This window comes from Scyliorhinus canicula, chromosome 14 (assembly GCF_902713615.1).
Source record: "Scyliorhinus canicula chromosome 14, sScyCan1.1, whole genome shotgun sequence".
In the NCBI taxonomy this organism is placed as follows: Eukaryota; Metazoa; Chordata; class Chondrichthyes; order Carcharhiniformes; family Scyliorhinidae; genus Scyliorhinus; species Scyliorhinus canicula.
Genome location: NC_052159.1, coordinates 28,436,903 through 28,462,563, shown reverse-complemented (window position 1 = coordinate 28,462,563; position 25,661 = coordinate 28,436,903). Strand labels below are relative to the sequence as shown.

General features: G+C 49.7%; 1 protein-coding gene across 3 annotated transcripts in view; it reads left to right on the top strand.

Annotated features, from left to right (window-relative positions):
* The window catches only part of dnajb13 (DnaJ heat shock protein family (Hsp40) member B13), a 134,610-nt gene extending 111,697 nt beyond the window's left edge, over positions 1–22,913 (top strand). For all 3 annotated transcript variants that reach the window (XM_038818935.1, XM_038818934.1, XM_038818936.1), the window contains one exon: positions 22,622–22,913. In XM_038818935.1, coding sequence (XP_038674863.1) covers positions 22,622–22,775 — 154 coding nt within the window. In that variant the 3' untranslated portion in view covers positions 22,776–22,913. The remainder of the gene's footprint in view (positions 1–22,621) is intronic.
* The last annotated feature ends 2,748 nt before the right edge of the window (positions 22,914–25,661 follow it).

The window sequence follows — 25,661 nt, the reverse complement described above, 5'->3', positions numbered from 1 at the left end:
GTGTAGAAGGATGGGTTAGTAAATTTGCAGATGACACGAAGGTCGGTGGAGTTGTGGATAGTGCTGAAGGATGTTATAGGATACAGAGGGACATAGATAAGCTGCAGAGCTGGGCTGAGAGGTGGCAGATGGAGTTTAATGCGGAAAAGTGTGAGGTGGTTCACTTTGGAAGGAGTAACAGGAATGCAGAGTACTGGGCTAATGGCAAGATTCTTGGTAGTGTAGATGAACAGAGAGATCTCGGCATCCAGGTACATAAATCCCTGAAAGTTGCCACCCAGGTTAATAGCGCTGTTAAGAAGGCATATGGTGTGCTAGCCTTTATAAGCAGGGGGATTGAGTTTCGGAACCACAAGGTCATGCTGCAGCTGTACATAACTCTGGTGCGGCCACACCTGGAGTACTGCGTGCAGTTCTGGTCACCACATTATAGGAAGGATGTGGAAGCTTTGGAAAGGGTTCAGAGAAGATTTACTAGGATGTTGCCTGGTATGGAGGGAAGGTCTTACGAGGAAAGGCTCAGGGACTTGAGGTTGTTTTCGTTAGAGAGGAGAAGGCTGAGAGGTGACTTAATAGAGACATATAAGATAGTCAGAGGGTTAGATAGGGTGGACAGTGAGAGTCTTTTTCCTCGGATGGTGATGACCAACACGAGGGGACATAGCTTTAAATTGAGGGGTGATAGATATAGGACAGATGTCAGAGGCAGTTTCTTTACTCAGAGAGTAGTAGGGGTGTGGAACGCCCTGCCTGCAATAGTAGTAGACTCGCCAACTTTAAGGGCATTTAAGTGGTCACTGGATAGACATATGGATGAAAATGGAATAGTGTAGGTCAGATAGGCTTCAGATGGTTTCACAGGTCGGCGCAACATCGAGGGCCGAAGGGCCCGTACTGCGCTGTAGTGTTCTATGTTCTATGTTCTAGAGTTAATGTGGCCATGCCGAATTTCCTTAGTTTTCTGAGGAAGTATAGGTGCTGTTGTGCTTTCTTGGTGGTAGCATCTATGTGGGTGGACCAGGACAGATTTTTCGAGATGTGTATCCCTAGGAATTTGAATCTGCTAACCATCTCCTCTTCGGCCCCGTTGATGCTGACAGGGGTGCTTACAGTACTTTGATTTCTGAAGTCAATGACCAGCTCTTTAATTTTGCTGGCATTGAGGAATAGATTGTTGTCGCTGCACCACTCCACTAGGTTCTCAATCTCCCTCCTGTATTCTGACTTGTCGTTATTCGAGAGCCGGCCCACTATGGTCGTATCGTCAGCAAACTGTTGGGCTGACAGATTTTCATTAACGTTTAGTTCATCTCGGCTTCAAAATAACTTTGTTCTGATATCCATACCTAAACCATAAAAATATTTTTTTTTGTCTTCTTAATATCCCTTTAAATGTCAGTTATTCTTTTATCACCATCATCATTCTCGTCAAATAGATTCCACTTTTAATTTCTTTCCACCTTTTTCAACTATCGCCCATCCTGTTCTTGGATCACTATTCACTATCCGCTGTGACCTGTCGACAAACAGAGTCACATTGGCCTCCTCTGACGGCTCTTTTCTTACCCTATTCAGCTCCTCATCTTCCATCTGTACATCACATACACGGTCTTTCTCAATATTCATAGATTATGGGTTCATATGGGTTGTTCCCATAACCCTGACTATTGTAATCTGCCCATTTGTGAGGAGCAGCAAGCTCTCCCATTGAGCCCTCCTGACATTAGGCACAGTCTTCAGCCTTCCCATGTTCAGGACTTGTACTAGGGTGTGTTCTGTATGTCAGATCACCTCTTCCAGCATCATAATCGGTTCGCGCACTCTAACCGCCCACGCTGCACATTCCAAAGCTTGAATACATCTGGTTAATCCCTTAGCAACTGCTCATTGCTTGTTAGAGTAATGAGATACAGGTTGCTTATGATCTCCATGTTCTTAGATCACTACTGCAGTGTAGTAATTCCCATTATTATGGCAGTATATATGGAATGGGCGAGTCAAATCTGGCAGTCCAAATCCGGTGCTGTTGCCAGAAGACTGGTGAATGCAACCACGCACTCCTCCATCCATTCTGTCTTTTCTAACTCCTCACTAGATGTCCACCCTCCTTTTACCAGAACTTGCATCGGACTGACCATTGATGCGACATTGAAAGTCCACAAATAAATTCCTGAAGCTACTGCAAATCGTGTTCCACTTGCAGTTTCCTGTAAAGCAAACACAACAGATCCACCCTGCTTAGGGAAAAATGGGTTAATTCATTTGAACATATCTGACGATTCAGAAACTTAACATTTTGTAATTCCCAATTCCTGTAAAAATATAAATACATCCTCAGCTAATTACAGACAAGAGTTAATTTTCTGCCAGGTTAAAAAGGGTTGGAGTAAAAGTTCTCAAATGGATGTCACAACATTTTTAACCTTTTATTTTAATCTAACAAGAACGCAGTCAGAGACCCATTTTTATTGAACAATCTCTCCTTTCTACTTCTCACCTATTCTTTGTTGATTCAAAATCTCAAACGTATTCTCACCCAAACAAATTACCCACCTGCTATCAGAACTATCAAAAACTTGCAGCAACTTAATTTGAAAGAAGTTCCATCCAAAAACACAAACGCTCTGTGGAGCGTTTCTGTCTGCTGAAAGGAGCGGATCTAAACGTTTTGGGAGTTACACAACTGATTAGCTCCACGTAACTTTCTTTTAACAAGTACGAAACACGATATTGACCTCCACTTTCTCAGATGTCATACTTTTCTCTCCTATTTTAAATTTTTCCTAGCTAAACACAATGTTTCGACTATTTTTCTCAGGGGCTTGTAACTTCTATAATAACATTTGTCTCTGCAGTAGTAAAAGGCACTGTTACGATGTTCCTTATCTGGGTCCCTTTGCACTGCGCTTTCACCACCGTTTGATAAGGGGTCAACTGTAAATGAAAGATCAAGATAAGCACAGTGGCTTTCTCAGTTTTTACCTCATGTTTGAGCCTTCCCCTACTTTTTACTATGCAGTGAATCATAGAATTTACAGAATTTACAGTGCAGAAGGAGGCCACTCGGCCCACCGAGTCTGCAACGGCCCCCGGAAAGAGCACCTCACCCAAGCCTACGCATCCACCCGATCCCCACACCTCCACCCTATCCCCATGACCCCACCTAACCTTTTTTGGACACCAAGGGAAATTTAGCATAGCCAATCCACCTAACCTGCACATCTTTGGCCTGTGGGAGGAAACCGGAGCACCCGGAGGAAACCCACGCAGACACGGGGAGAACGTGCAGGGTCCGCACAGACAGTGACCCAAGCCGGGAATCAAACCTGGGATCCTGGAGCTGTGAAGCAACAGTGCTAAGCACTGTGCTACCATGCTGCCCAGTGGTGGGTCTGTAGGTGCCATCCCTTGTTTTTGCATTTTGTCAATTAACTTGCGGTATCTCAAGGCGAGGTAAAGGGACAAGATTCCCTCCCCTCCCCATTGAAACAAACTTGAGTTCTGCCTTGTCGGCTTTTGCCTTCTCAGCACTTGGCGCCATAGCCTATGGTTCATGTCTGCTTCCACACCTGCTCAGCGCTCGTGATTCGATGACCACTTCCACACCTGCTCAGCGCTCGTGATTCGATGACCGCTTCCACACCCGCACGGCGCTCGTGATTCGATGACCGCTTCCACACCCGCTCAGTGCTCGTGATTCGATGACCACTTCCACACCCGCACAGCGCTCGTGATTCGATGACCGCTTCCACACCCGCACAGCGCTCGTGATTCGATGACTGCTTCCACACCCACACAGCGCTCGTGATTCGATGACCGCTTCCACACCTGCACAGCGCTCGTGATTCGATGACCACTTCCACACCTGCATAGCGCTCGGGATTCGATGACCGCTTCCATACCCGCACAGCGCTCGTGATTCGATGACCGCTTCCACACCTGCTCAGCGCTCGTGATTCGATGACTGCTTCCATACCTGCACAGCGCTCGTGATTCGATGACCGCTTCCATACCCGCACAGCGCTCGTGATTCGATGACCGCTTCCACACCTGCACAGCGCTCGTGATTCGATGACCGCTTCCATACCCGCACAGCGCTCGTGATTCGATGACTGCTTCCACACCTGCACAGCGCTCGTGATTCGATGACCGCTTCCACACCTGCTCAGAGCTCGTGATTCGATGACCGCTTCCACACCTGCTCAGCGCTCGTGATTTGATGACTGCTTCCATAACTGCTCAGGAATCGCGGTTTGATGAGTGTTTCCACACCCAATCAGGGCTCACAGTTCGATTACCCCTTCCATACCCACTCAGGGCTCACGGTTTGATAAACAATTTTAAGGCATTTTAGCACAATAAACAACAACAATGTAAAACAGTGCGCAAAAATCAATCATTATTGTGCAAGAAAACCAGCTCCCCTCCCACAAGGACCAGCCTAACTACCCCCCTAACCTACGTTACCCTTACGACTACGATTAAGTCGATAAATGGTTGCCACCTTCGGGCGAACCCTGACAGTGACCCCTCAAAGCTGAATTAATTTTCTCCAGACCAAGAAAGCTCGCCATATCTGATAGCCAGGCCTCCGAGTTCGGAGGTTTTGAGTCCCGCCATGCCAGCAGAATTTGTTCCCGGGCTACCAGGGACTCCCGGGTCCTCCGAGACCCCACAGATAGCCACCTTTGGACTCATCATCACCCCTGTTTTCAGTACCTGGGACATAACATCCGCCAATCCCTGCCAGTACCCCCCCGAGTTTTGAGCAGGTCGTCCACATACGATGAAACTCTGTGTTCCACTCCACCCCCCCCCCCCCCCCCCCCCCCCCCCCCCCACCCAGCCCCTTCCAGCCCCAAGAAGCTCTTAGGGCAATTGCCAGCGGCTCTATTGCTAACACAAACAGTAGTGGGGAGAGGGGACACCCCTGCTTTGACCCACGGTGCTGTCTGAAATAGTCAGATGTCGTCCTGTTCGTCCTCGTGCTTGCCTCCGGAGCCTGGCACGACAGTCTGATTCAGTCGATAAAGCGCTCCCGAACCCAAAACGTCCCAGCACCTCCCATAGATAGTCCCATTCGACCCAGTCGAAAGCCTTCTTGGCATCCATTGCCACAACTACCTCTACCTCCCTACTCTCCGGGGGCATCACGATCACATTCAGCAACCTTCTTAGGTTGGCCACCAGCTGCCTGCCCTTGACGAACCCGGTTTGATCTTCCATAATGACGTCTGGCACACAGTCCTCAATCCTAGCCGCCAAGAGCTTGGCCAGAATTTTAGCATCTACGTTGAGCGGAGAGATCGGCCTATAGGACCCACATGCCTCCGGGTCTTTGTCCCGTTTCAATATCAGGGAGATGGTGGCCTATGACATCGTTGGGGGTAACACCCCTTTGTCTCTTGCCTCATTAAAAACCCTAGCCAGCACCGGTCCCACTATCTCTGAGAACTTTTTGTAAAATCCACCGGATACCCATCCGGCCCCAGGGCTTTACCTGATTGCATGGCCCTCAAGCCCACCAATATTTCTTCAGTCCTGATTGGGGCCCCCAACCCGTCTACCAATTCCCCCCCTACCTGTGGACAACACCCCAAACTCGTTGTTCCCTTAATAGCTCTGCCCTCAGGGTCTCCGCGTATCTCCTGTCTTTCTGTAAGATCTCCCTTACCAGTCGGTTCATTTCTGCCCTGTCCGTCCTGTCCCTATGTGCTCTGATCGAAATCAGCTCCCCTCTCACCACCGTTCAGCGCTTCCCAGAGCACCGCAGCTGAGACTTCCCCTGTGTCATTGACCTGCAGGTAGTTTTGCATACATTTCCTCACCCTCTCACACCCCGCCTCCTCCGCCAACCAGCCGACCTCCAGCCTGAGGGTGCTGAAAACTTTCATTGCAGACCTGCAGATCGATCCAGTGTGGTGCATGGTCCGAAATAGCGATCGCCGAATATTCTACGTCTGTCACCCCCGCTAGCAAATCCCTGCTCATGATGAAAAAATAAATTCGGAAAACACTTTATGGACATGTGAATAGAACGAAAACTCCCTCCCTGTCGGCCGACGATCCCTCCATGGATCAGCCCCCCCCCCATTTGCTCCATGAACCCCCTCAGTTCTTTCGCCATTGCCTGCATCTTACCTGTTCTTGAACATGACCGGTCTAGGCCGGGGTCAAGGACTGTATTAAAATCCCTTCCCATAATCAGCCTGTGCGAGTCCAGGTCAGGTATCTTCCCCAGCAGTCTCTTGATAAACTCCACATTATCCCAATTTGGGGCATATACATTTACCAAAATTACCGTCATCCCCTCAAGCTTACCACTCACCATGCCAAATCTACCTCCCCCAGCCGAGATTGTGCTGCCTGCCTCAAATTGCACCCGTTTGTTGACCAAAATCACAACCCCTCTGGTTTTAGTGTCCAGCCCCGAGTGGAAGACATAATTCAGCCCTTCCTCAATCTGACCTGGTCAGCTACTTTCAGATGAGTCGCCTGAAGCATTATCACATCCGCTTTCAGTGCCCTCAGATGCACGAACACACATGCCCTCTTTATCGGCCCGTTTAACCCTCTAATGTTCCAGGTGACTAGCCTGGTTGAGGTGCACCGTGCCCCCCCCCCCCCCCCCCCCCCCCCCTGCGAACAGCCAGCCCCTTTCTTGGGGCCCCCCAGCCCCTGTGTAGCGCTTCCCCCGGCCCGCCGTCTGGCAACCCCCACCCCCGACCTCCTCCATGATCCCGCACCTAAATCCCTCCCTCGTCAGCTACCCCCCCCCTCCCTCCTCAGCAACAACACCCTGTAACCTAACCCCTGCCATAAACTAACTAAATACACACCCCCCACCTGGCTTCCATAGACCAGCTCACCCAGCTAGCCTGGTGACTCTGAACTCCGGTGGCAACAAGTCTCCCACCTATTGTTCCCTCTGACCCATCCCCCCCCGCCCATCAACACCAGTTCCCCAAACCAGCCATCCTCGAGCAATTGCTCTGAAAAGAAACAAACAAAACGAGAAACAAAGAGAACCCCAACGCTAGTGCAAATCAAATAAAACAGAATAATTAATAGACACTTCCAACCCCCCCCCCCCCCGATCCAAACACAAAGAGCTCCAGCACCACATACCTTAACTTCCCTCTTTTATCCCAACAAAAATTCAAGTACAGGAGGGAAACAGAAAAACCAGGAAGAGAAAAAAAGAAAAACACATAGCACCAGAAAAATGTGTAAACATCGCTCAGTGTCTTTTTAACACAAGTCCAAAAAGTCCTCAGTTCGGCACCAACCCTTCTCTCTTAGCGAAGTCCATCACATCCTCGGGCTCCTCACAGTAATGGTGCCGTCCCTTGTGTGTGACCCACAGGCATGTCGGGTACAGCAGCCCAAACTTTACCTGCTTCTTAAACAGAATCTCTTTGACTTGCCTGTAGCCTGCCCTTCTTCTGGCCACCTCCACGCTCAGGTCCTGGTAGATGCGCAAGACACTTATTCCAATGGCAGCTCCGCGTGCGCTTGGCCCACTGTAGCACCCGCTCCTTGTCCAGGAACCTGTGAAACTGGACCACCATCGCTCGCCCGCGCCCTCTGCGCCCTGTCCACCTCCATCGGGCACAGGAAGACATCATCTCCCAACAGCTTCTGGAACATGCCCACCACATACGCTGCGGCATCCTCTCCCTCAGCCCCCTCTGGGAGACCAACGATCCTCAAATTCTGCCGACAAGGTCTATTTTCCAGATCCTCCACCTTTTCCAGGAGCCTTGTTTGCTGATCCTTCAGCCTCTCCACCTCCACCTCCACCACCGTTTGGTGATCCTCCTGCTCCTCCAGCGCCTTTCCCAGCTTCTGGATCGTACGATCCTGGGCATCCAGCCAATGCACAAGGCGCTCGATAGACTTCTGAATCGGGTCTAAACTGTCCCGTTTCAAAGCAGTAAAGCCCTCTTGGATGACCTTCAACAGATGCTCCATTGTTGGCTGGGCTATCTGCACCGGGGTCCGGACATCGGCCATATTGTCCTCAGCAGAAGCTTCTACACTGCCCTTGTTTTCCCACTTCTTCAACTGTTTGCAATTATTTCTGCTTCTTAATTCCATACACCTGTGTCTGGGGTCAGTGCCTGAGTGCTTATGTCTTCCGGGCTAGCACTCAAAAGTACAAAAACGTCGGGGAAAAAGGTCCAAACGTCCGACCGGATGGAGAGCCAACAAATGTGTGACTTACTCCTCCATAGCCGCTACCGGAAGTCAGGGCTCACAGTTTGATGACAGCTTCGACTCCTGCTCAGGACCCGTGGTTCGATGACCCGTGGTGCATTCACGCCCGCTCAGTGCTCACAGTTCAATGACCGTTTCCATGCCCACTCAAGTCTCGCCGTTCAATTAATGCTTCCATTCTTGGGGAGTTCCCCAACACACTCTTCATCTGGTCTACTCTTGGTTTGGATCTATATTTAGAGGCTGCTGGTGAGCACAGAATCTAGTTGGGAGTATAATCAAGAAGATAATACTCACCAAACCATAGTCCTGCCTTCACCACTAGCCTGAGAAAATCCCATCCTCGTCGTTATTTGTTAGGGAGCTGAATCAACTATCTAGCTGCTGAGTATTTCATTCCCCTTGAGCGATCAGACAGAGTTCACGTTTAAGATCTTTAGTCAAGCTATAGCATGGAATCTTGTTTCCCAACACATGGTCTTCAAGCTCCCCGAACAAAGGAATACAACAGTAATTATACCTTTCGGCTCAACTACAAGTAATTTAATACACCAGTCAAAATTGTACACTTATTCAAAGATAATCAATATCTAATCACAACTAATGGCCTTGCTTGCTTCATTTGTTTCCCACAGTAGTATTTAACCAATTACAGAAACGCGACGGTAGCCTAATTACAATATCCAATAGTTAAAAAGCAAATACACATAAGCTAAGTTACTAATAAACATGCATCTATGGTCCTTCACTGTCTGGTACCTTGAGTAATCATTTATAACTTCTATCCAAACATATTTACAGTTCTGGACTGTTTTCTGGAATATATGTAGTTACAGACCTCTTGTGGTCTATCAAAGCTCCCTTGTCCACTGTTTTTGCACAGTAAGAAGTCTTACAACACCAGGTTAAAGTCCAACAGGTTTGTTTCAAACACGAGCTTTCGGAGCACGGCTCCTTCTTCAGGTGAATGGACCTGAAGGAATTCACCTGAAGAAGGAGCCGTGCTCCGAAAGCTCGTGTTTGAAACAAACCTGTTGGACTTTAACCTGGTGTTGTAAGACTTCTTACTGTGCTCACCCCAGTCCAACGCCGGCATCTCCACATCATGGCTACCACTGTTTTTGCAGCTGTCCCCTGCAACTCCAGCAGTTTTCTAGGAACTTAGCTGCAGTCAATTATATTTAATCCCTTCAATGCCCACGTGCAGAAAAATCTGGACAATTTCCAGGCTTGGGTTGACAAGTGGCAAGTAACATTTGTGACACACAAAGTGCCGGGCAAAGACCATTTCATGGAGAGAACCTAACCATCATCCTTTGCCATTCAGTGGCATTACCATTGCTGAATCCTGCACTGTCAACATCCAGATAACATTAACAGATAACTAGGGCATAACATTAGCTAGAAACTGAATGAGTCTAACCATGTAAATAGTGTGGCTACAAGAGTAGGTCAAATGTAAGGAATCCTGCAACAAATAACTCACATCCTGACTCCCTAAGGCCTACCCACCATCTGCAAGGCATAAGCCAGGAGTGTTGTGGAATACTTTCCACTTTACTGAATGAGTGCAGATCCAAAAACACTCAAGAAGCTTGACACCATCAGGGAGAAAGCAGTCTACTTGATTGGCACCCCATCCACAAACATTCACTCCTCCACCATCCATGCACCAATGGCAGCAGTGTGTCGCCATCTACAAGGTCCACTGCAGGAACCCATCAAGCCTTTTTTTTAAAAAATATTTTTATTGGAATTTTTTACAGAAAATATGACAACAAACAATGAAATGCAACAAGATAACCCCATAATAACTGTAACACCCCCAAGACCGTATCAATGCATGTATCACATCCCCCCCACCCCCCCCCCCACCCCCAACCCAGTGAACAACAAGAGAACTTAAAAATCAATTAAAATTAAATAAACAAACATAGTCATCGTCCCCCCCTTCCCCACCCACCCCCTCTCCCCCCCTCCCCCCGGGTTGCTGCTGCTGCTGTCCCAGTACCCAATCGTTGAGCCAGAAAGTCGAGGAAAGGTTGCCACCGCCTAAAGAACCCTTGTACCGATCCTCTCAGGGCAAATTTGACCTTCTCTAGCTTAATAAAACCCGCCATGTCATTGATCCAGGTCTCCACGCTTGGGGGCCTTGCATCCTTCCATTGTAGCAAGATCCTCCGCCGGGCTACTAGGGACGCAAAGGCCAGCACACCGGCCTCTTTCGCCTCCTGCACTCCCGGCTCCACCCCAACCCCAAAAATCGCGAGTCCCCAGCCTGGCTTGACCCTGGATCCTACCACCCTCGACACCGTCCTCGCCACCCCCTTCCAGAACTCCTCCAGTGCCGGGCATGCCCAGAACATATGGGCATGGTTCGCTCGACTCCCCGAACACCTGACATATCTGTCTTCGCCCCCAAAGAACCTACTCATCCTAGTCCCGGACATGTGGGCCCGGTGCAGCACCTTAAATTGGATGAGGCTAAGCCGCGCACGTGAGGAGGAAGAGTTAACCCTCTCCAGGGCATCAGCCCATGTCCCGTCTTCGATCTGTTCCCCAGTTCCCCCTCCCACTTAGCTTTCAGCTCCTCTACTGACGCCTCCTCCACCTCCTGCATTACCTTGTAGATATCAGATATCTTCCCCTCTCCGACCCAGACCCCCGAAAGCTCGCTGTCGCTCACCCCCCTCGCGGGAAGCGAAGGGAATCCCTCCACCTGCCGCCTAGCAAACACCTTTACCTGCAGATACCTGAACATGTTCCCCGGGTGAGCCCAAATTTCTCCTCCAACTCCCCCAGGCTCGCAAACCTCCCATCAATGAACAGGTCCCTCAGCTGTCTGATGCCCGCTCTGTGCCAACCCTGGAATCCCCCATCAATGTTCCCCGGGACGAACCGATGGTTCCCCCTTAACGGAGCCTCCATCGAGCCCCCCACTTCTCCCCTCTGTCGCCTCCACTGCCCCCAAATCTTGAGGGTAGCCGCCACCACCGGACTCGTGGTATACCTCGTAGGAGGGAGCGGCCACGGCGCCGTTACCAGGGCCCCCAGGCTTGTATCTCCGCAGGACGCCCTCTCCATCCGTTTCCATGCTGCCCCCTCCCCCTCCATCACCCACTTGCGCACCATCGACACATTGGCCGCCCAATAATACCCCGAGAGATTGGGTAACGCCAGCCCCCCACCATCTCTACCCCGCTCCAAGAAGACCCTCTTCACCCTCGGGGTCCCATGCGCCCAAACAAAGCTCATGATGCTGCTAGTCACCCTTCTAAAGAAGGCCCTAGGGATAAAGATGGGCAAACACTGAAAGAGGAACAAGAACCTCGGGAGAACCGTCATTTTGACGGACTGCACTGTACCCGCCAACGATAGCGGCACCATGTCCCACGTTTTAAATTCCTTCTCCATCTGCTCCACCAGCCTGGTAAAATTAAGCTTATGGAGAGTCCCCCAACTCCTGGCCACCTGCACCCCCAGGTATCTGAAACTCTTCACTGCCCTCTTAAACAGGAGCCTCCCAATTCCCTCCTCCTGATTATCCCGGGTGTACTACAAATACCTCACTCTTGCCTAAATTTAACTTATAGCCCGAGAAGCCCCCAAACTCCGCCAACAGCTCCATCACCCCCGGCATTCCCCCTTCTGGGTCCGCCACATATAACAGCAGGTCGTCCTCATACAGCGATACCCGATGTTCCTCCCCACCCCGCACCAGACCCCTCCACCTCCCTGACTCCCTCAACGCCATAGCCAGAGGTTCAATCGCCAATGCAAAGAGCAAGGGGGACAGGGGGCACTCCTGCCTGGTCCCACGGTAGGGCCTAAAGTACTCCGATCTCCTTCTATTGGTGACTACACTCGCCATTGGAGCCGCGTAGAGCATCCTCACCCATTTGATGAACCCCTCCCCGAATCCGAACCGCTCCAGCACCTCCCACAGGTACCCCCACTCAACTCTATCAAACGCTTTCTCTGCATCCAGCGCCACCACTATATCCGCCTCCCCCTCCACCGCCGGCATCATAATAACATTTAGCAGTCTCCGCACATTCGTGTTGAGCTGCCGTCCCTTGACAAATCCTGTCTGATGCTCGTGTATCACCCCTGGCACACAGTCCTCTATCCTGGTGACTAGGATCTTCGCCAGCAACTTAGCGTCAACATTGAGGAGCGAGATAGGCCTGTATGATCCACACTACAAGGAGTCCTTATCCCGCTTCAGGATCAGAGAGATCAGCGCCCGCGACATCGTTGGGGGCAAAGCCCCCCCTCCCATGCCTCATTGAAGGCTCGCACCAACAGGGGACCCACCAGATCCGCATACTTTTTATAAAATTTCACCGGGAACCCATCCGGCCCCGGCGCCTTGCCTGACTGCATTTGACCAATCCCCCTGACTAGCTCCTCCAACTCTATCGGCCCCCCCAGCACCTCTACCAGCTCCTCTTGAACCCTTGGGAACCATAGCCTGTTCATGAAGCTCTCCATCCCCCCCCCCCCCCCCCCCCGCCCCCTCCTCCTCCCCCATCGGAGGTCTGACCGGTACAGTTCCTCGTAGAAGTCCCTAAAGACCCCATTTACCTCTGCCCCCTTCTGCACTACATTCCCACCCTTATCCGTCACTCCACCAATTTCCCTAGCCGCATCTCGCCTACGGAGCTGTTGCGACAACATCCTGCTCGCCTTCTCCCCATACTCATATACTGCACCCTGCGCCCTCCTCCACTGTGTCTCCGCCTTTCTGGTGGTCAACAAGTCGAACTTGGCCTGCAAACTACGCCGTTCCCCCAGCAACCCCTCCTCAGGTGCCTCCGCGTACCTCCTATCCACATCCAGGAGCTCCCCCACCAGTCTCTCCCTCTCCCTCCTCTCCCTCCTTTCCCTATGGGCCCGGATGGAGATCAGCTCCCTCCGGATCACTGCCCACCCGGACCTCCCCCGTGACATTGGTATCAAGATACCCCTCAATACTTCCCCGGACCCTCCTACACACCTCCTCATCAGCCAGCATCCCCACATCCAGGCGCCATAGCGGGCGCTGGTCCCGCACCTCCCCCCATCTCCAGATCAACCCAGTGCGGAGCATGGTCTGAAATTGCTATGGCCGAATACTCGGCATCCTGCACCTTCGGGATCAATCCCCTGCTCAGGATGAAAAAATCTATTCGGGAATAGACCCTATGGACATGAGAGAAAAAGGAATACTCCCGCGCCCAAACCTCCAGGGATCCACCCTTCCCATCTGGTCCATAAACCCCCTCAGCACTTTGGCCGCCGCCGGTCTCCTACCTGTCCTTGAACTGGACCAGTCCAGTGGGGGATCCAGCACTGTGTTAAAGTCTCCCCCCATGATCAGGCCCCCTGCCTCCAGGTCCGGAATGCGGCCCAACAAGCGCCTCATGAAGCCAGCATCATCCCAATTCGGGGCATATACATTAACCAGCACCACCTTCTCTCCCTGCAGCCTACCCTTCACCATAATATATCTGCCCTCCTTGTCCGACACCACCTCAGCCGACTCGAACGCCACCCTCTTCCCCACCAGAATCGCCACCCCTCGGTTCTTTGCGTCCAATCCTGAGTGAAAAACCTGCCCCACCCACCTCTTCCTCAGACGAACCTGGTCCGCCACCTTCAAGTGGGTCTCCTGGAGCATAGCCACGTCCGCCTTCAGCCCCTTCAGATGAGAAAATACCCTAGTTCTCTTAACCGGCCCATTCAGCCCCCTCACGTTCCAGGTGATCAGCCGGATCAGAGGGCAACCCGCCCCCCTCCCCCTGCCGGCTAGCCATAGCTCATCGACTGCTCGCCCCAGGCCAGCGCGCCCCGCCCGACCCGTTCCCCATGGCGATAACGCCTCTCCTCTACCCCCCAGCCCACACCAGCTCCTTCCTGGCCATTTCAGCAGCAACCCGGTATCTACACACCCCCCCCCCCCCCCCCCCCCCCCCGCAGGCTAGGACCCCTCCTAGCCGTGACGCACCCTCCATGGTACTTCCGTGAGTCAGCTGACTTCTGCTGACCCTGGCAGCTCCCGCCCAAACCTGTCCCCTCCCGGCATGGGGTCATCCCCCTCTTGCCACACCTCCTTGGCACCGCTTCAGCGCGGGGAAAAAAAACCAGTAGAGGCCACGCCCCCACCGCCAGCTCCACCCCCCCTGCCCCGCAGCGCGGGAAACCAGAGGAAAGCCCACGCTTTCATACTGCCACACCCCATCCTTCTGACGCAGCTCCCCAAAATCCAGTTTCACCCCAACCCCCAGCCCCGTACAGAAGAGAAAATAAAAAACACAAACCCCCAACATTCCCCACATAACCCAAAACCATACCCAACAGACAGACCCACCCGGAAACAGAGCCAAAAAAACCAGCATAAAAAACACATGTCAAAATTACAAAACAGCAACAGCAAAAACAGCAACGACCATAGTGTGCCCCCAGACCCTAGTTCGAGTCCAGCTTCTCCACCTGTACAAAGGCCCATGCCTCCTCCGGGGACTCGAAGTAGTGGTGCCGGTCCTTATATGTCACCCACAGACGCGCAGGCTGCAGCATTCCAAATTTGACCTGCCTGGCATGCAGCACCGCCTTCGTCCGGTTGAACCCGGCCCTCCGCTTTGCCACCTCCGCACTCCAGTCCTGGTAGATTGGCACTACCGAATTCTCCCACTTGCTGCTCCTCTCTTTCTTGGCCCAGCGCAGCACACGCTCCCAATCGTTGAATCGATGGTACCGCACCAGCACCGCCCGCGGGGGTTCATTTGTCTCGGGCCTCCTGGCCAGCACTCTGTGGGCTCCCTCAAGCTCCAGGGGCAAATGGAAGGACCCCGCTCCCATCAACGAGCTCAACATCGTGGTCACATAAGACGGAAGATCTGACCCCTCCAGCCCCTCCGCCAGGCCCAGGATCCTCAAATTCTTTCGCCTCGTGCGAACGTCCAGCTCCTCCAAGCGGTCTTGCCACTTTTTGTGAAGTGCCTCGTGCAACTCCACTTTCCCCACGAGGACCACGGCCTCCTCCTCCCGCTCAGCGGCCTGCTGCTGCAACTCCCGAATGGACACCTCCTGGGCCGCCTGGGTCTCAAGCAGCCTGTTGGTAGTCGCATTCAGGGAGTCCAGCAACTCAGCCTTCAGCTCTGCAAAACAGCACAGAAGAGCAGCTTGCTGCTCCTGCGCCCACTTCCACCAGTCCTCGGGTGTTCCGCCGGCCGCCATTTTGTCCTTCTTCCCCCGCTTTTCTTGGGGAGCTGCTGCAGCCTTTTCCTTTGCCCCACTCCGGGTGAGCACCATAAATTGCGGGGAATGCTCCTCCAGACACCTTCCCCCACCGGGATTTGTCGAAACAGCGCCGTTTGGGGCCCTCAAATAGGCCCGAAAGTCCTTAAGTAGCGGGAACTGCCGAACGTGCGGCTTAGCTCCGCATAGCCGCAACCGGAAGTCCCCCATCAAGCCTTCTTAAAGAGCACCTCCCAAACCCACAACCTAGAAAGACAAGGGCAGCAGACACATGGAAACACCACCACCTGGAAGTTCCCCTTAAGTCACTCATGATCCTGATTTGGAAGTATATTACCATCCCTTAGAGTTGCTGGGTCAAAATTCTGGAACTCTCTTCCTAACAGCATTGTGGTGTTCCTACACCACATCGACTACAACAGTTCAAGAAGGTAATGAACCACCAACTTTTCAAGGACAACTAGGGATGGGTGATAAATGCTGGCCTTGACAGCAACGCCACTTCCCACGAAATAATTTTTTAAAAAACGAGACAAAAAGTCAACCAGCAGTTAATTATAGTACGTCCTCGAGTATGGTTCTGCGATCAAGCAGTTTGGGTTTAGTTTAGCACAAGCTGATCAGGGGGAATATTTCTATCAAGCAAGATTCAGTTGAACTTCTGTTGACTAAAAGTGTTTTTTAAAAACCTGGTTAACTGAAGAACTTTACTCGCAGTGAGTTGGGTTTCTGGGATAGCCAAGCTGAGAAGAGAGAGAGAGTTCATAGATAGAAGACTCCAGAGTTAAAGAACGTTAGAACTAAGAAAGTTCTGATCCAAGGTAGCCACGCTTAAGACACTACCGGTGCCTACATTGAATTGGAAGACCTCAACCCCATGGGTTTGAAGGAACAGACTTACCGGAAGTAAGCAAAAGATCCAAAGAAATATGATTCCTAATATGAATCTTTTAAACAGTATGCATGGTTAATCTTCTAATTTCTGATAAGTATCTGACTGGAGTTAATCGGGGTTGTGTGTTAAATGGGTGTAAAAGAGTTGGGTTAAGAAATTAAATTCAAAGTATAAGCATCTATGTTCATTATACTTTTCATATATTTTTCTTAACTAACCATTTAAAATAGTGTCTTTATTGTTGTGTATTCATAGTGTTTTTAGTGTTTCCTCACAAGCAGCCTTGTAGCTGAACAGAGGCACTTTAAGAGAACAAAGATGTGATATCAGCACAGCTTGTAGTGTTAACATTTTTCCAAATAAAGCTCGACATTTTGGTTAAACCTTCCAAGATTTCCTGCAGACTCAATCTTGAATCCACTACATACAAACTGGTGACGATGTAGATGAAAAGCATCAGTAAGCACCCAAAAGAAAAGTCGAACAGCATTTGTAGGCACCCAAAGAAATAATAAATAATTGAAATTGTCGCTACATGAAAGCTGGCGAGGAGAGCCAAACAAGGGTTACAGCCACCAGAGGAACCAAAATATCCAAAGGAAACACCCTTGGAGAGAAGCCCGGCATGTGTTCCACCCAAAACAAACTCAGTAGCCATGAGTAACAAGTACCCTGCAGCAATAAATTGAGGCCTGGGGTGTTGCAAAACACAAAGGGAAACAGCCTAAGCTCGGGTTGTGAGTTGTTTTGGGGAGAAAGGAAGCAAAGTAGTGCCAAAAATGTGTCGCACATTGTGCACACACAGGTCCTTCCATAGAGAAGAATGGCGGGTGTTCTTGGTTCCGTGGGACCGTTTGATGAGAATACAGAGCGGTGGAGCTCGAATAGGGAGCGATTTGACTATTTTGTTCAAGCTAACAAGATAGCAGCAGATATAAAAGTCCCAACATTCCTGTGAATAATGCGGGGGCGGGGGGGGGATCTTTTAACCTCCTTATAGGTCTGGAAAATCCACGCACATAAACATATGAAGAGATAGTGGAAAGTTTGCAGGGCCATTATTTACCAAGAACTTTAGTCATCACAGAAAGGTTTAGGTTTCACAAGTGCAACCAAGAAGACGGTGAATTGATTACACAGTTTCAAGCTACCCTGAAAAGACTGGCTGATCTCTGCAAATTTGGGGATGTGTTAAATGATACCATCAGAGATACATTAGTCTGCGGTTTAAGGAATGAAGCTATTCAAAAGCGGTTGTTAACTGAAAGCAACCTGCCCTTATGGAAACCTTTGGAAGTTGCTCCACCCATGGAAGTAGCAGCCAAAGGAGTTCAACACTGAGTTCAAGCACAATAATTCACAAGATTTCAGCTGAAACCCAAACTCAAGCACAGACTCACACTTGCCATAGGTGTGCAGAGACCAGGCACTTAGCAGCAAATTGTTGGTGTAAAAGCATCATGTGCAGAAATTGTAGCAGAAAGGGCCATAATACGTGCTTGTTGGAAAAAGAAACAAACTTCAGGCAAAAGTTGGAGGAAGCAAGAGCCGAATAAATGGCAAGCTATATCAAGGAAAAAGGTGTCCAAAAGGATAAAAAGGGAGTGAGAAGGAACTTGATGAACTATCCACAGACGACCTGTCATTATGTGCTAGCATTGCTGGTGAAACAACCCGATATTGGGTCATCCCATTACTGGTGGTCAGCTGGTGAAGATGGAGGTGCCACTAATGCAGCCATCTCGCTGGTGCCAGTGACTGTTTATCAAGAGAGCCTTCTACATATTGTTCTGCAACCCTCAAAGATAGTGTTAAACCCTACACTAGAGAAGTGGTTCCGTCGAAGCGCCGTATTGATGTAACAGTGCAATAAAATGGACAGACGGCAGATTTGACCTTGCACATAGTCAAAGGAAATTAACCAGAGCTGATGTAGTAAACTGAGGTTGACTCAGTGTTTGATTCGCAATTGAAGTGCTCTTTTCCTCAATTTGTTTGGCTAGTGTCTGGTTCTTGGGAAGGTCATCTCCTGGCACAGTTGGATTTGGTCTGTCTGTCGATTCAGCCTCAGGCAGATTGGCACGTTTCACCAAAAGCGGATCCGCATGCCTTCTCCATATTACAGTGTCTCGTGTATGGACCGTGTAGGACACCGGTTCTGCCTGTGCTAAGATGGCGGCAGGAATCCGCTATCTTATATTATACACTTGTGGTATAATTTCTTGCCAGAACTTCTTGACCCTGGTGACAAACACAACGTTTCACCATGCCCTCCCGTTGTATGTCCTTATCCTGCTGCTTTCTCTTGACAATTTATTTTATCTTGGTGGTTTGTCAAGAAGTGTTGTGAATCCTGATCCACGTTCATTTGAAGCTGTGCTTAACTGAGGTCGATTTTACCGAGGTGTTGGCCTCCAGCCAACCCAGTGAATAGGTCATCAATCGGGGTATAGGGTGCTGCTCTGCACGCAGCACAGGATTAATAGTGACTTTAAAATCACCACAAATGTGTACAGATCCGTCTTTTTTCATCGCGGGTATAGCGGCATAGCCCAACCACTCACGTTAACGGGTTCAAGAACTCCCGTTCTGCCCAGCCATTCTAATTCTGCCTCTACCTTAGGTTTGATAGCATACGGCGCTGACCTAGCCTTTAAGCAGCTCACCTGACTTTCTTCCTTGATCTTCAGCTTTACTGAGATATCTTTCATGTTTCCCAGCTCACGTTTGAAGACAATGGCATGTCTCTTCAAGATTTTAGGTGGGCCTGATTGGGAATCTGTCATGAGATTTACCTCGGCCCAACTGATATTTTCCAGCCAAGTTCTTCCCATTATTGCTGTATATGGGGAGTTGCAAATGGTAAGGAACACTGCAAAATCATTAGCGGGCATCCTCACTTCTGATTTTATGATGTAGATAAGGTCATTGATGCAGCTGAAGATGGTTGAGCCTAAGATCCTACCTACCCTGAAGACTTCCTGCAGTGATGTCCTGGGGTTGAGGCAATTGGCCTTACAAAAACCACAACCATCTTCCTTTGTACTAGGCATAACTCCCACCAAGTGGAGAGTTTGCTCCATATTCCCATTGAACTCAATTTTGCTAAGAGTCCTTAATGCTGATTTGATATCAACATCAGTCAATCTCAACGCACATCTGGATTTCAGCTCTTTTATATATTTTTGGACCAAGGCTGTGATGCGGTCAGGAAATGAATGTATAATGAATGGCAGAACCCAAACTAAGCATAAATGAGCAGGTTGTTGCTGAATAAAGCATTGTTGGTGATGGTTTTCCACCACTTTGCTCATGGTTGAGAGTAAATTTATAGGGGGATAATTGGCCATGTTTGCAAACAGAACATACTTGGGCAATTTTCCACATCTTAGGGTAGATGCTAGTATTGTAGCTGTACTAGAACAACTTGGGTAGCGGTATGGATAGTTCTCCAAGTCTTCAGTACTGCCGCTAGGATTTTGACAGTCTGCCTATGCCTGTAAGTTGAAAAAAAATGTACTTGCTTTTTCAATAGCTGTTTGTTGACATATCTCTTAAGTGCAACCATTAGAGCATTATTACTTGACCGCTTCCAAAACCTATCATCATCATAGTGAGGGGTGGAGGCTGTAAATTCACTGTTTGATTGACAGCACCAAAAGTTATTAAAGGATTATCTGTCTTTGATATGGGTTATGAATCCAAATGTTTGTTTTATTAGGATTAAGAATTTGAGGGATTTAAATGTATTGAATGGGATATCATGAATGAAAGTTTTTCTTTTAATAGTGAAGTCTGTAATAGATATTTAGAACTTTATTTTATTTCATCTCAGCATGGCTCCTGAGGTCTTCCTATAGTTGATACAGACTGAGTTTTTATTGGGTTTAAGGACAATGGATATGGGGTTGGGATGTCCTAAGTTGGCAGTAAGTTAGCCTGGGGCTATAAGGAGCCCGGGGGGGGGGGGGGGGGGGGAGTGCAGTGGGATTTATAGGTTAGTATACGTTGGCACTATTGACATCAGGGTTATAGGGGACATGAGGTGGGTGGGGTGTCATAAGTTGACCTGGGGTTATTGGATGAGTGGAGAGCATATGGATCTTCAAAGTGGTTGATGGAGAGGGGGGCGGGGTTGGGGGGTGCGGCACAGAGGCCATAATATTTCACAAACCAGCTAGGACAAAGTCCCAGTGGACTGAGACAAGCCTTTTAGCCAGCCCACCTCAGCAACTGGCTGCCTCTCATCTGTGTCTGGAGGTGGTGGACCTGACTACACCCCACTCCCGGAATTAAGGTTAGATATTAGGCAAACATTTTCTTGAGCCTTGTGCAGTCAGCTGGGAGATTTTCCAACTCTGCACGTCCACCTTGGGAGCAAAAAATCCAAACTAAGTGGTGCAAGATTCCCAGAATTGCGCAGCGTGTTGGATCAGGCAAGAAAAGCTGTGCGAAACTGTGCGAAGTCCACTTTCTCACGCCTGGTTCAACGGCATTCTCTGCTGGCAAGGATCACACAGCCAATTGGAGGGGCGGGGCCTAAACACGTTGGCAACAGCTGGAATCTGAGATTAGGCACCCCAATCTCAAAGTAAAATTTAAGGTGCCCCCCCCCCCCCCCCCCCCCCAAAGACATTGGGACCCTCGGGGAATAAATTGAATTCCCTTCACACAAAGGGGGACCCCCCACCAATGGAGGGTAACCCCCCCCCCCCCGGCAGTGCAGCACTGCCAGGGGACACTGCACAGGCATGGCCCTCAACCTCAGGGGCTACAGACACCTCCGCACCCTGGTCGTGGTCATCACGACTGGTGTTCGCATTTGAAAACCAGTGATGTTTTGTGCCGGTGTTGCATCATGCCGCGTGGACGGGGGGAGGAACATTATGTCGTCAAACCCAGTAAACATATGTAAATTTATTAAAATGTGTGGAAATCAGGTTCACGCCCAGATTGATTACATCATCGGTGGAGAGGCAGGGAAGATGTCAAACTGAGATGTCGCTGATGTAAATCTCATTTTTGGCCGCTCGCGACATTTGGTAGCCATTAGGGGATTTGGGCCTATATCTAACGTGGCCACTAGATCGCACCCAAGGTGTCTAACATTTAACATGTTGTTAAATAATTACTCATTATCCTTATTTGGGTAATTTGGAATGCAGGGAAAATTAGTTCAGGATTCAATGAGTAAATATTTTTTAAAATGTATATTTTTACCATAAATCACAAAAGCTGTTACTCAATTCCTACTATTTCCATTGCAGGTCAGAAATAAATAATAGCACAAGTGTCAGACCTACTTAGTCCTAGGTTTTGTGTTATTCATTCTTTGATTTAAGATTACTATTAGTCCACTGTTGTACTCAGTCGAAGTAGAAACTTAAGAGCTACCTTTTGAAGGCAAAAGGTAATTGTATTTTCCTGCTGTTTGATGGCCTGGCCAATATTTATCCCTCAACCAGTATCACAAGAAGAACAGGTTATGGAGTTTTTAAATAAAAAATTCCATTCTTAAGGTTATAAAGCCAATGCGCAGAGTGGAGACTTAATCCACTTGCTCCAAAAACCAATTTAAATTGAAGCCAATTCATGGTCTCCAGAAGAGAGACATGCAAGATCCAAGCTGGCAAGAAAAGGCATTGCACCTCATCTTGGGCTTGACCTGAGGCTCGATTTTAAGCCAAAAGGCTGAGAAATGATTTATAGAATTCACAGTGCAGAAGGAGGCCACTCGGCCCATCGAGTCTGCACCGGCTCCTGGAAAGAGCACCCTACCCAAGGTCAACACCTCCACCCTATCCCCATAATCCAGTAACCCCACCCAACACTAAGGGCAATTTTGGACACTAAGGGCAATTTAGCATGGCCAATCCACCTAACCTGCACATCTTTGGACTGTGGGAGGAAACCGGAGCACGCGGAGGAAACCCACACACACACGGGGAGGAATGTGCAGACTCCGCACAGACAGTGACCCAAGCCGGAATTGAACCTGGGACCCTGGAGCTGTGAAGCAATTGTGCTATCCACAATGCTACCGTGCTGCCCAAATTCAGATTATGTATGTTGATTGTGCACTGCACTAATCAGCTACCAGATATATTACAGTCATGACTTTACTTTAGAAGTGCTTCATTAGCCGTAAAGGGCTTTGGAACATCCTAAGATTGTGGAAGGTACTACATAAATGTGGATATTTTCTTTCTACTCTCCAGGAGAAGTGGCCTTAATCCTTGTAATTTCTACTATTTTTCTCCCCAGTCCTAAATATACGAAAGTGGTCCCAGGAGAAGGAATGCCCTTATCCAAGGATCCATTACAAAAAGGAAATCTTGTGATCCAGTTTGACATCAAATTTCCAGAAAAGCTCACACCATCAAAGAAGAAGCTGATTAATCGAGCATTGCAACTATGAAGTCAACAATGGCAATTAGATAGCGCATTAATGTATTTACAACATGAATGAGTGTGTTTATAAATGGGGATTGCGAAAGAAAATTTTTCATTTTTGATTAACGTATGTAACATTTCCTAATAAAGTTGATGAATTGTGGTAAGCGCCTAGTGTAATTAAATCAGGGACACCATAGGACCAGAAAGGAATTTTACACAAATAAGCAGATATTTGTTTTAGAACTGAAAATAAAAATTGTGAATTTTAAATTTTCATCCTTGTTTTCAAATCACACCTTGGCCTCATCCTTCTCTATCTCTGCAATCTCCTCCTACCCTATAACCCGCCAAGATATCTGCTCTCCTCTAATTCTGGTCTCTTGGGCATCCCTGATTTTAGCTTCGCCACCATCGGTGATCACCCTTGATGGAACCATCAAATCAGCGAACACGTGTAGTTGGATCTGAACAGAGGCTTTAATACACTTACAATAGAGCCAGCCTATTTGTCGTTGAACTTCAGGTGAACTGGCAGGCTGGCTCTAAGGCACTGATCTTTATACATCGGTCCCAGGGGGAGGAGTCCTGGGCGGTGCCAAGGGAGGAGCCCCGTACAAACTCTCGCGTACTCCCAGCGCGACTCCCCCTGGTGGTCGGATGGTGCAACTGCACTTACAAAGGGTAGATAACGAACATATATACATGGAGTGATATTGGCAATTATATATAGTGTGAATCACATTCACCACAACCCTTTCAGTTGCCTACGCCCTGAACTCTGTAAAGCCCCTCTCCAATTCTCTACCTCACTTTCCTCCTTTAAGAAACTCCTTAAAGCCTACCTCTTTGACCGAGCTTTTGGTCATCTGATCTAATATCTCCTTATGTGAGTTAGTGTCAGATTTTGCTGGAAAATGCTCTTCTGCATTGTCTTGGGATATTCCATTATGTTAAGTTGTTGTGAATACTGAAAATCCAAATTAAAACAGAAAAAGCAGAAAATACACTGCAAGTTATCTGAAATAAAAAGCAATTTGTAAAGAATTTCCATAGCTTCTCCAATTATCCCACTGCAATTTCCGTGGAAGATCAGGGAAATTAGTCATTTATGATGTCTATGCTCTGCCTATTGAGGTTTTGCTAATCACCTGCCAGAGAATCTCCAGCAAAATTCCAGGGATTCGTCTGTTTTTGCTTTTTATTTCAGCAAGTCCATTTCCTGCGAATTATTTTTATAAAAACAACATTTGAATAGATAAACTGGTGTAGATTTTCATGACATAAGTGTAGCCCTGGTTATTCTGACAGTGTGCCTAATCATGGTGTTACTGTTCCAAGTGCAGTTTCTAAACCCAGTTCTACACAGCTTTTATGGCTTTGCATATGGTAACTAAAATACCAATTATTAAGGAGCACAAATAAACTGAGCAAACAACTTGGGTGGGATTCTCCTGTAATCGGCGCGAGCGCTGGAACCCGGCACCAAAAACAGCGCGGATCACTCTAGCGTCGGGCCCCCCCCCCCCAAACGGCGCAAATTCTCCGGTCCGGAATGGGCTAGTAGCGGCGTGACGCCATTCGCAGTGGCGTTACCTGCCGCAGATGCACAGCGTCACAGCACAAAAGACGCCCACCCCCTCCACTGGAGACTCGACAAGATGGGCGCCCGCCGCGCAGCTCCGAGGTTCCAGGAGCACGACATTGAGGCACTCCTGGATGCAGTAGAGCAGAGGAGGGAGGCCCTGTACCCCAGACATGGCCGCAGTGGCGCCCCACGCCTCAGCCAGCGTCTGTGGAGGGAGGTGGCAGAGGCCGTCAGCACTGTTGCTGTGACACCAAGGACCCAGTGCCACAAGAAGGTGAATTACTTTGTCAGGGCAGCCAGGGTGAGTTACCCCCCCCCCCCCCCCCCTCCCGATGTGCGGCACACCCCCAGGTGCAATTAACCCTAACCCTAATCTGCCAATATACGTAAAACCGCCGACCTGCATGTATACCCCTGCCTAACACTGTTGCCCTTTATCCCTGCCCCCCCCCCCCCCCCGCCCGCCCCCCCACAGGAGAAGTGCGCACACAACAACAGGGAGCATGAGAGGACCGGAGGGGACCCAGCTGATGAGAGACCACTCACAGTTCATGCGGAGAGGGCCCTGGAACTGGCAGGCAGACCCGAGGACCGGGAGGATGCCGATTCAGAGGTCGGGGTCGCACCACCAAGTGAGACCCCCCCCCACGGGCCATCCCCCTTCTCCTTCCCCCATATCCCACTTCCCCCAGATCCCCCTCCCCCATATCCCCTGTATCCCCTTCCCCCATATCCCCCCTCCCCATATCCCCCTCCCCATATCCTCCCTTCCCCATATCCCCTGTATCCCCTTCCCCCATATCCCCCTCCCCATATCTCCCCTCCCCATATTCCCCCTCCCCAATATCTCCCCTCCCCCATATCCTCTGTATCCCTTCTCCCATATCCCCTCCCCCATATCCGCCCTCCCCCATATCTACCCTCCCCGTATCCCCTTCCCCATATCCCCCTCCCCATATCCCCCTCCCCATATCCCCCTCCCCCATATTCTCCCTCCCCATATCCCACTCCCCATATCCCCCTCCCCATATCCCCCATATCCCTCTCCCCATATCCCCCCTCCCCATATCCCCCCTCCCCATATCCCCTATATCCCCTCCCCATATCTCCCCTCCCCATATCCCCCATATCCCCTCCCCATATCCCCCTCCCCATATCCCCCTCCCCAATCCCCTTCCCCATATCCCCTCCCCATATCCCCCTCCCCATATCCCCCCTCCCACATATGCCCCGTATCCCCCTTCCCCCATATCCCCTGATCACTGCCTGCATGTCTAACCATGTATGCTGTATTGTGTATTGCAGGACCAAACGTTGAGGCAC